The sequence below is a fragment of the Mercurialis annua genome, linkage group LG4 (genome assembly GCF_937616625.2).
Source record: "Mercurialis annua linkage group LG4, ddMerAnnu1.2, whole genome shotgun sequence".
Taxonomy (NCBI): domain Eukaryota; kingdom Viridiplantae; phylum Streptophyta; class Magnoliopsida; order Malpighiales; family Euphorbiaceae; genus Mercurialis; species Mercurialis annua.
This window is the reverse complement of record NC_065573.1, coordinates 39627790-39639990: the sequence shown is the minus strand read 5'-3', so window position 1 is coordinate 39639990 and position 12201 is coordinate 39627790. Positions and strand designations below refer to the sequence as shown.

At 29.1% G+C, this 12201-nt stretch overlaps 1 protein-coding gene across 2 annotated transcripts; it reads left to right on the top strand.

Annotated features, from left to right (window-relative positions):
* The first annotated feature begins 1761 nt into the window (after positions 1–1761).
* LOC126677553 (homeobox protein BEL1 homolog) lies at positions 1762–5523 on the top strand. 2 transcript variants are annotated; one of them, XM_050372229.2, is made up of 5 exons: positions 1762–1985; positions 2100–3103; positions 3396–3778; positions 4452–4512; positions 4684–5523. In XM_050372229.2, exons 2-5 carry the CDS (start codon positions 2120–2122, stop codon positions 5305–5307), a joined length of 2052 nt encoding a protein of 683 aa, XP_050228186.1. In that variant the 5' UTR covers positions 1762–1985; positions 2100–2119; the 3' UTR covers positions 5308–5523. The 2 variants fall into 2 exon arrangements, with proteins under 2 accessions (XP_050228186.1, XP_050228185.1); XM_050372228.2 differs by having other exon boundaries at positions 2096–3103.
* The last annotated feature ends 6678 nt before the right edge of the window (positions 5524–12201 follow it).

Sequence of the window (12201 nt, the reverse complement as noted above, 5' to 3'; positions counted from 1 at the left end):
TCATAAGATAGCATATTGTAGAAAGGGGCTACTCCCACTCCATTTCATTCTGGTTTGCTGCACCATTAACGAATATTTGCCAATACTGGTTTCTTCAGCATTTTCTATGTGTTTGTGTTCTTTATGACCGATATAAGACTCGACATGTTACATATATCTATTTAGATCCATATTCGATTAAATTAATGATACTTATTTAATCAAACTTAATCAATAGCCAACTTTTAAATAAAGGCCAGTTGATTCGGCTTTTCTTATAAATTATAATTATCTTCCAATCAGTTTGATCTCTAAAAATTATTTTGCACTAATAACTATTTTTTTTTTGGTGACGAGTACTCACTCTACTGAGCCGAAATTCAATATCATTGTCAAACCCCGGGATGTGGACCGCCCGCAAGTCCACATACCTGGTAATTCCGGGCTATAATGGCCAGCAATCCAACCTCAACCACTTCATATTAAGAAAGGGCGTAGCCGGAGTTTGAACCCGCGACCTTTGACGTCCAGATGGCTGAGGTTTAGACCACTAGACCAAACCCGTGCGGGCACTAAGTAACTATTGAAACTAAATAAACCATTAAAAACTGGCCAATCTTATAAATTTGAATAAAACTAGTTTTTTAAATGTCTTTTTTTAGAATGATATATTATGAGTTATATATAATACATTTATGATTATTGTAACATATATCATATAAAATCATAATAAATTTAATATTGTCCAAGCGTTTCAACCAATTCGACTGGTTGAATATGTGAACCATGAATCGATAGCCACACAATTTTAACCATCGATTCGATTTTTTAATACATCGAAAAAGAAAATAAAATGGTCCCCTCATGCATGCAATAGAGAAGAAAGAGGAGATATGGGTGGAATACTTTAATAGAGCAATTAATTAGAATTAGATGGAAAAATTATTGGACCACCTCACCTCATCTTTCTCTTTTTATATTTCCTCTCAGCCTTTTGTCTTTGGAAATCCTTTTCTTTTCCAATCACACTAGACTTTTCAATTTTAAAAAATATTTTAAACAACTAAAATAATTTTTAAATTTTTTTATAATCTTCAAATTTTCATTGGCTGAGAATCCCAACTATACTTAATTACACTTCCACATCTACTGCTGGTGCTACAAATGTTAGGCCCACCACAATGAGATCAAACCATCCAATCAGGACTCATTGCCATAACCCCATCTGAAAAAGCCTGAACACAACTCCTACTTAGGAATGATTTTCTTGGGATTTGTGTCAGCTCTATAAATATATAAAAAAAAAATCAATATTTTTCTTTAATGTGTGTTTTTTGGTCATATAATACATACTGTTGAAGGATTTTATTACAGGCAGAGTACTAGTGTCACTGTGAGTGAACTGTGCTGAGGAATCTTCTATTTTTATTTCTTCAAAACAAAATTAAAAAAATTAACCAGATGGCGGCTTGTAATTTGTGTAGCAGGCAAATGACTATCATTACTTTCTGTTGGTTTCTGTCATATTTTAGTACTATGGTTCTTCTTTTCTTTTTATGATCTTCATAATAAGGTAATCTAATCAAAGTATTAGTATTAATTAAACTTAAACTATGTACTAATCATTAATGGTTTTTGTTAATATTTAATTGGTGGGTGTGAAATGATTGAGGGGGAGGTGTTATATGGTCTTTTTCATTTTTTTATTTATTTGGTTAATTACTTTGAAGTCTCTATTTTGGAATTATATATAAACTTTGCTACATTGACCCACCTAGAGAACTATATGGTCATCATCATCCTCAACTCTATCTTCTGATTTTCTTTTTCTTCTGCTATTTGTGAGAATAAAGATTTGATCTTTTTTCTTTATAGGTTTTGTTTTGTTTTTCATTTCATGGCATGCCAACTTTGCTTATTATTAACAAAACCTTTACAAAAATACAAACTAACTCTATAACTTGAATCTTTACCAGAAAGTTTCCATCCTTTTTATTGAAAAACTGGTGAGTTTTCATAAATTTGGAAACCAAATTAGTGAGTTTTTTTTTTTGGTTTCTTCAGTTTCTAGCTTGTTTTGTGGATCTTAATGAGTTTATTTTTTGTTTTTGTTTAGTTAGAGAATCAACCTCATCTGTTAATGGCTAGAGAATTCTGTGAAGATAAGTCAAGAAACATGGTACCATCATCATCATCAGGAGGAGGAGGAACTGGATTTTGTTACTCAGATGTTTCATCTGGTAATAACCCAACAATCCAAACCCATCTTGGTAACCAGATCCAAGGGTTTGATTCAAATCCAGAGATCTTCAACTTAACTACAGGCATGGAGATGATAGGGTTTTCAAGAAATCTACAACAACAAACTCACGACAGTAACTCAGCTGCTGCCTCTATGTGGAAGAGTTTCTTTAACAAGCCAGGTCACAACAGCCACTCTGGCGGCGGTAGCGGTGGCGGCGGTTCTTGTTCTAAAGCAATGAATGAGTCAACAAGTGATCATTTTTATCAGCATGAGTTCAATACAACTGGGATGTCTGAAACAAGCAGTGATCATCATCAGAATCTAATGATTGGACCAGACTCGTCATCATCTCCATGGCAAGAACATAGATTACTTGTGGATGACTCAAACTTAAGATGTGTGTTCCCATGTGAAGGAAATGAAAGACCAAGTCAAGGTCTTTCACTCTCTCTTTCTTCAGCTAATCCTTCTACTATTGGATTACAGTCTTTTGAATTAAGACACACAGCTCATAATCAAGAACAAGAACTCAGGTTTATGAACTCATCATCTTCAAGAGATGATCATATTCAACACCACCAACAGATGATTCAAGATGGGTTCTTAACAAAACCTGCAAATTTATTACATCATCAGCAGGGGCAGTTTCAGCTTAGGAACTCGAAATATTTGGGTCCTGCCCAAGAACTTCTGATGGAGTTTTGTAGTCTTGGAACTAAACAAACTGATCAGACAAGACCAAGACCCAATAAAGCAAAACAGTGGGATGATGAAAATGGAAGCTGTAGTAATACTTCTTCAAGAAAACACTCGCTTTTCTCACTTGAATTATTGGAGTTGCAGAAGAGAAAAACTAAGCTACTCTCAATGCTTGAAGAGGTATATTTATATAATATGTCCCATCAAATTTGTTGTCTTTTTTCACTTTCATTTCCTTTTGATCTTTATTACATAAAGAGATTGAAACTTTATACATAGTATAGTTGATTAATTAGTTGAAAAAGCGTTTAAATTTGGTTTCTTGAACTAATTTAGCGACTTGGGGACAGTCAATTAATGCCCACACCACATGGTGGCAATTCTTGATTTTCTTTTTACTTTTTAACACACAGTATCTTTGTTTTAATCATATATTTAGTACTAAAACTGTATACTTTTGGTGTATATTAAGGTGGAGAAAAGATACAGACACTACTGCGATCAAATGAAAGCGGTGGTTTCATCATTTGAAGCAGTGGCTGGTTCAGGAGCTGCTATGGTGTACTCGGCTTTAGCATCGAAGGCTATGTCGAGACATTTCAGGTGTTTAAGAGATGGAATTGTGACTCAAATTCTTGCTACCAAGAAAGCTATGGGAGAAAAAGATCCGATTGCACCGGGTACGACTAAAGGAGAAACTCCAAGATTAAAAGTTCTTGATCAAACTTTAAGGCAACAACGAGCTCTTCAACAAATGACTATGATGGAAACTCATCCATGGAGACCTCAACGAGGCTTACCCGAAAGATCTGTTTCTGTTCTTCGAGCTTGGCTTTTCGAGCATTTTCTTCACCCGTAAGTATTTAAATACCATTGCTCTTCCATAGAATTTATATATGTTGCATGCAAATTTATCGAGTTTTGCATTTTAGTATATTTCGTTTCAGCCCATTACCGTGTATTCCGTTTCAGTGTTTTCATTTCCATGTAACATAGCCGGAACTGCATGGTAACTTGTTAAATTTAATAATTTGGTATTCTTTTAAAACCATTCCTAAAATTTCGAAACCTTATATATATTCATAACCTAATCTTACAAAAAGAATATTATTTCGCCGGTTCTGTTTCGGTGTTTTCATTAGAGTAGAGAAAATATCTTCTTCTTTCTTATGATTGAGTAGAGAAAGTATCTTGGGGTTATATGTTTTAGGACTGTAACTTGACAGTCACACCCAACATATATTACTTAGTCTCAATCATTTTTTTTGCTGCAAAAACTATTGTAACATCTCTTGTTATTTTCTATCCAACTTCATTCAAGATTCCCTCCTTACATATTTGTCATCATATATCCAATTATATATATTTGTTTTTCTTTTATCTAATGTTTTTATGTGGATTTGATTCTATGTTATATATAGGGCCCATATATTTCTCTTTCTCTGTAATTCTTTATGATAATTCTAGACTATAGTTCTAACAATATTTCTCTCATGGCAAACCTGTTTTTTTTTTTTTTTACTTGCAGATACCCAAGTGATGTTGATAAACATATTTTAGCCCGCCAAACAGGTCTCTCGAGAAGCCAGGCATGCACGTCCACATCAATTCAATATCTTATTTTAATCTTACATGAATTAATTTATATAATCAATGTGGCATATCTTCTTAGGATCCATAATCATAATTAATTACTATGTATTAATTAAATATACATAATAATAATTGTACCCTTTTGTCTTTGCATGTGATTTTAACAGGTATCGAATTGGTTCATTAATGCAAGAGTTAGGCTTTGGAAGCCTATGGTTGAAGAAATGTATATAGAAGAAACAAAAGATAGAGACAACAATATGGCTAATTCTCCAGAAGGATTTACTGATCTTGAAGACAGTAATAATGGCCGGCCGATTAATCAGAATCTTTCCTCAACGGATCAGAAACCGACACCCGATCAGCTCATTCGTATCGATTCGGAATGTCTTTCTTCAATTATCTCAAACCCTGATAAAAATAATGACACTCCAAAAGCCACTAAAACATTTCAAGTTCATCACCATTTACAAGAACACCAACAAAATTTTGGAGCTTTTGGTGCAGTGGAATTAGATTTTTCATCATATAATCATCACCATGAAGGAGGTGGCGTTTCTTACGGTAATGATCATCAGAATTTCAACGGCGGTGGCGGTGGTAGTGGAGGTGGCGTGTCATTGACGTTAGGGTTACAACAGCATGGCGTGTCCCAGAGCTCTCTTTTTTACCCTAGAGATCATATTGATGAATGTCAAACAGTTCAATACTCACTTCTTGATGGTGAAGGACAGAATTTGCCTTACCGGAATTTAATGGGAGCTCAGTTGCTGCATGACTTGGCTGGCTAAAACCCTAGCCGCCCAGCCGCCGGAACTCGGAAAGGTAGGTTTGGCTTACCAGAAAAAATGGTGATAGTTGGTGGTGGATAAATATAGTTTAGACATTGATAAATTAATTAATACTCTTCATACATATAATTAAAATACATACATAAAGCTATAGTTTAGCAAATTTCCTTTTAAATTGGCAAGAAATATCAATCTCTATTTTTATTGCTAGGTTAATTTGGAATTGCCATAGTTGATTGATGCAAAATTATACAGATATAAATATTGTTTTCCTCTTAAAGATTATAGAATCTGTTTAGAGAAGAAATTTATTTATTTTGTTTTATTAATTTAGTAGGTATCTCTTTGTGATTGAACCATGTGTGGCTAGCTCTCGTTTAAAAATGATATTTTATTAGTTATGTTATTCATAAAGACAAATTAAGTTGGCAACAAAATTTGGTTGGTGTTTTGAAAGATTAAGACAATTGCAGAAGAAATAAAAATGCATAAAATAAGTGGTCCCTAATATTTCATTTCATGCCCATTTACAAGAATTGCCCACTTTTATGATTTGTCAACTTTGGCATGGTTTATGCTTACTGCTTTTGCTGATGAAAGCTGCTTTTATTAACTTCCTTTTTAGATGGTGTGTGGTAGCATTAACTTTCTCTATACTTAGGGAGGCTTAATTCATGAAAAAAAAAATCCTTAAATTTTTGATTTTTTATGTATCTAATCTTTTATTACAATTTGTAATTTAATATATTTTATGATATGTGTTTTAGTTAATAAATTCTTCCTAGACGGTAATTTGTGACGTGTCGTTCTGTCTCTCTGTTAAATAACTTATTGCTTCTCAAATTATATTTTTCGCGATTAACAATTTCCACATAAAAATGACAAAAAAATTCATTTACTTTTATATATTTGATCCCTATTTAAAATTGGCCTAATAGCTAAAAAAGTTCAAACGTTTAGCAATAGTCTCCATTATGCTCCAACTTTTAAAATATCTCAATAATGTTTAAAATTATATTAACGTCGTTTTAAAAATATCCAAAATCAAAAAGGTGTGTGCTACAGCTGATGTGGCACTGGTATGGATTGCCACCTATTTTTCACATATAAAAAATATTAAACAAAAGATGTAAATAAACCCTTAAATTGTTTAAGTAAGAATTTTTACATCCTTTAACTCTAAAAATCGGTTCAGCATAATTTTCAAAATTAATTTAAAATAATATGACAATAATTTTTTCTACTTTTCATAATTAAATAAAAATTATTAAAATTTATAATTATTATTAAATTAATTTCAATCAACTTTAATTTATCATTCTTATCAATCAATTAATAAAATTTTAGCTAACAAAACTATAAATCAATAGAAACAGAGAACACATTTTTTGTTGGATCTTTTTATAGGTAGTATATTATTATTAAATTTAAATAATCTTAAAATATATATGTATATAAAATGAAATTTTAATTAATATAAATTTACATATACAATAATTAATATATTAAAATACAATTAAAATTCTCCAATTTGCGTTGGAAGCCTGTTAACTGAGACGAACTCGTCAGGTTGGAGAAGAAGAAGAGTTCAGACAGCCATTTTTATCTGAGACGGTGGCGGTTGAAATGAAAAAAAATGTTTAATTGAAAAAAGTTCAAAAAAATCTCTTATTTAATTTAGTTCAATTAAAATTTAATTATGATTAATTAAAATTAGATAGAGTAAATTATGAAATTCACTCTATTTTTTGTCAGAGGGATTTTTTTATTTGCTTTTTCTTATTTATGGTTTTTTTTATATTTTTTGCTATAATTATGGTTTTTTTATTATTTTTTGTGATTTTGAAATTTTTAATATTTCGTGCTAAAATAAAAAGGCTAAAATGATTTTTTATTCAAACTTAGTTAGTATCAATATCTTCACATCGCATCAAATTGAGAGAAACAAAAATGATGACGTAGAGGTGTAAAATTTCCGATGGTTTCAATAGTGACCGTATCTTTGATTGGCTTCTCTATATATTCTAAATGAATAAAAGGTCAACGCGCCCTCTAAACTTGTGACACGGAAATATCTAATCCAATTTATATTTATTTGAACAATTAATTTTAAAATTATTTATTTTTGGGTCAAATAACCCCATATTTATATTTTTAAAACGCGTAAAATACAAATCGAAGGCGAGGGATGCAAAAAAATAATTATATACTTTCCTAATTGTTGCGGTATAATTATTCTAAATTTATTTTTTGAAATAAAAATATAAATTACGGGGTTATTTGACGCAAAAATGAAGAATTTCAGGGTTAGTTGCTCAAACAAGTATTAATTGGGTTAAATGATCCCGTATTTCAAGTTCGGGGGGCGCATTAACCCTTTATTCTATTCTAAATTTGTGGGATGAGATAATGCAAATTGGAAAAATGTCTAGTTTTGCCCCTGATGTTTATGAATGAATAGGCCTCTCGTGACATATTTATCTTAATTGCACCTTAAATTTTCAAAAATAGTTTAATTTTACCCTTTTTCAAACGTTGTTATCGCTCCGTTTCATAAAAATAATTCATTGAGCTATTTTTAAAAATTAAAAATTTATTTTAGACATCTATATCACGAAAGTTATATTCTATCCTCAAATAAACATTAATTGCATATTTATGAAAATACTTAATTTTTAACTTAAAATATTATAATTATATAATTATATTACTCTTTTTTATAAGTTGGAAAAAGAAGAGCGTTTATAGAAAAAATTGAACTTATAATCTAGCAGAACGCTACTTAGCACACTTATAATATTTGAGATATAGCTTGTTGGTTATAATTATATTACTTAATATAATATATTTCATTAAAAATTAAAATAATTATAAAAAGTACTTGCACATCTGAAAATCATTTTAAAGACTTTTTATATTTTGAAATTGGATACTCCATAGATTAAAGCTTATTGTTGATGGATTTGTTATAATATAAATTATTTTATATCTCTAGATTTTGATATTCAAATAAAAAAAATTCTATCAAAATTAATTATCTGTAATTATTTATGGTCTATCTTAATATCAAATAAATTAATTACTATAATAATATAACTCTTGAAACAAAATAATAAACTTTAGAAGAAACAAGAAGAAATATATAATAAATATTTACCTCTTCAATGGGTAAGCCTTTCCTGAACTTTTTATCTCTAATATGTCGTCATTAATTTTTTATATATTAATCGTTTGGAAGAAGGTGACCTTCTTTAAATTTTTAAGGGTATATCTAAGAATAAATATATCACAAAGAGCTTATTTGTATCCCAACATAAATATTAAGGACACAACTGAACCTTTTCCATTTTCATATTCTTTGTAGGCCATCCATAGAATTACACCTTGTGCAGTTGACTCCAAATAAAGAGTTACAAAGGTCTTTTTATTTTTTGTTTTTCAAATTTTAACTCTTATAATTACATAGTGTTAATCTGGCCAATATATACCTAATTAATGATAAAAAAAAAATTGAACTTTTTTCATCTGTTCTTAATAAAATATATAAATAATCATCAAAATCCTAATTATCGATTTTTCTGATTTTTCATAGAGTGTTAATAATGTTTAATTGATTTGATGCTTCCTAAACTAATCCATGCTTAAACACACTATGATAAAACAATCAATTTATGACGATCAAATCCATCACATACGACAATTTTTGACGGATAGTTTATTTTTCTCATCTGTATATACAAATTTTATTTTTGCAATATGGAGTTGTGATTAACTAAATTATTATTCTCAGATGTAGTAGTTACTATTTTACTAAAATAGAGCTGAAATGAACCAACTTTGCACTATATTGGTAGCACGTAGCATTAGCAATATTGGAAAATTCTTAAATAGACCGAATTTAGCTATCACATCATCCGTAAACTAAGTCACTCATAATATAACATCTCATTAAAATGATAGCAATATCGTAGTATCACCATTAAAATTTGAATACATTTATTATACAATTACTATGATATTATCATCGTTTTAATAAGGTGAATGACTTACTACGGATAACGTGGTAAACTAATCCTCCATGCTACATATACTATTTTTAGCATAAAGTTTGATGTGTTACACAATAAATTAGAAAGATGCGTAAGTTTTGATTGCGAAAGTAAATTACAAATTGCACGTGTAAATTTAGGCTCACTGTGTCGAACATTCCAAACAAAAACTATATATAGAGACATATGGTCATGAAATTAAATTACTAATTTCTATATGGACTTGTGATTGATCAAGTTACCCTTTTACATGTATAAAGTTGTTAGAATTCGCGTTGTAGCTTTTATATATTGAGTTTGAATTGAGATTTGATAACGATGCTATAAAGAAAAGGCCCAGTCACTAATCTTTTTATTATTATTATTCATGATCTAATATTTTTAAAAAAAAGTCAATTATTATTTAATTTTAATAAATATGTTTCTATCGTGGCCAACTAAGTATATTTCTAAAAAATAACTTTTTGATTTTTTTACTTATGACCAAGCAAACTTTTTTCAATCGAAGAAAGATACAAACAAAGTATGTCTATAATTGATAAAATTAAAAAAATGAAAAATATTAGACACTGAAAACAGTTTGCTTCAATTTAAATGTACTAAAAAATAAGTCAAAATTGATTTTTAAAAAAAAATTGGATCATAAAAGAAAAAATATCAGAAAAGTTTTTAAAAAATTATGTCATAAACAACTTGATAAAGAAGCAAAAAGATGCAAAATTATACATGTGCCTGTATTAATTTAGATAAATATATATTTATTTATTGATAGAAAATTACGAAATAAGTTAGCTCAAGTAACAAGAGAAATTCACCAAAGACCAATATATAATTTTTGGATTACAATTACCATGGAGGTAAAATCAAAATCTTTTAATCCTCGTATGAAATAAAAAGATATATATAACAAAATAACATCATTTGAAGTTTGTTTTTCGGTTGATTCGGTTAATTAACGATAAAAATCAAACAAAAAGTAAAAAGTAAATTGTTAATTAGTCACATTCAAATTAAGTTTTTAAACATTTTAATCAAAATAAATTTTAGTTTAGAGTGATTGGGAAGTTTTATTATAATTTTGCTCATCCATAAATGCAATTAAAATGAGAATATGTAATGATACATTAGTAAGAAATAAGCCTTAAATTGGTAGGGTCAAAGTGATTGCAAAACAGGTCATAATAATACCAAAATTTGTGGTCCAGTACTACTTACCCCTAATAAACAACTAAATGCTTCATTTACATCCTTTCTTGACCTTATTCAACATTAATACAACTGAACATCCTCTGCCACCCAAACCCTAAACTGATTCTTTTCTTGTTTTACATCTTATGGTCCACTTTTGTTTACCTACTTAACATATATACACAATGCTCACCTTTCACTTAAATAATGTTAATTCATTTGTTACTACATGTCAAAAAAAAATGAAAGTTAATTATATAATAGTGGAGGAGTGTGGAGTATACGGATATGATGGAATTAACCAACCGAACAAAAATTAAAAATTTAGTCTAATTCGGTTAAGTTGAGAATTTAAATATTTTGGTTAATTTAGTTTGGCTCGGTCTTGAGTTTGAATTTCTAAATTAACTAAATCGGTTAAATTAATTGGATTGTGCATATAGAAATAAGATGTTATTTTTAATTTTTTTTGTAAAAATTAAAGGCATTCTGGTAAATGTTTCATTGGACATTGCTAAATATCAATATTGCCTCCTAAACTTATTTGAAATGAACACTCAACGCCATAATTTATTTATTTTCTTACCTTTTAATAATTAAAATTAATAAAATTTAGTTATTCGGTTAATCGAATATTAACAACTGAAAAAAAATTATAGTTTGGTTACAAAATATTTACATTGATTGAGAAAAATTAGAAAAATTTTATCTTACTTAATTTGATTTGTTTTGATGAAAAATTATTATACGCAACTGATGCATGTCATCCGTACAACAAACCAATGATGCGTTAGCCATGTGAAAAAGTTAATGATAAAAAAAATTATACAATAATTAAAAGATTTCCTATCGCAAATGCTCATTGGCTTGTTGTAAGTATGACATGGCACAACCAATGCATGGGATAATTACTCTGTTTTGATTGATGCACATTCCTACTAGTGGATAGCCCTCATAATTGTGTAATTATGCATAGGAATGAGCAGAAATACCGAATCGCCGAACCAATGAATTTCGGTCAATTCAATTGGAGCAGAGAAAGTAAAATATAAAGACAACAAAATACGAATTAAAATTTAAAAACAGCTTAAAACGAGAGAAGATAGATTAAAGATGGCGAGTGAGAATTGCCCCTAATTTTGCAATATGATAGTGGTTAAATCTTAAAAAACATTGAGATAGTCCATTTTTTTGTCAAATCATTTTTTAAATTCAAATTTTTGTATTTTTTATCAATTACGACCAAACCTTTCAATTTTTACAATTATGTCCAATTTGTAAAAAAGTTACAATTGTAACCAAAATTTTGAATTTCATTTTTTAAAACCAGACCTCTACATTTTTTTTATCAATTACGACCAAATTTCAAATTTTTGTCTAACATCTAAAAAGAGTTAATATGAACATTTGGTTGTAATCGATAATAAAATGCAAAGGTTTGGATTTAAAAAATAAAATTTAAAGTTCTTGCCATAATTACAAAAAAAGTTTTCAGATTGAATATAATTATAAGAATGGAAAGATCTGGTCCTAATTGATAAAAAGAAATTGAATTTAAATAATGGTTAGGACTTTTTTTCTATGAGGTTTATGTATCCAAACTCATACCAAATTCAATTCTAATGTTGGACGTAATATTAGAATGTTCATCTTCACT

What these genes read in the sequence shown, in the direction of transcription:
- LOC126677553 (XM_050372229.2), top strand. Translation starts at nt 2,120, where the DNA reads ATGGCTAGAGAATTCTGTGAAGATAAGTCAAGAAACATGGTACCATCA. An exon ending in TTCGAGCATTTTCTTCACCC is followed by an intron (nt 3,779 to 4,451) that starts GTAAGTATTTAA and finishes TTTTACTTGCAG; the next exon opens with ATACCCAAGTGATGTTGATA. An exon ending in CAGGTCTCTCGAGAAGCCAG is followed by an intron (nt 4,513 to 4,683) that starts GCATGCACGTCC and finishes TGATTTTAACAG; the next exon opens with GTATCGAATTGGTTCATTAA.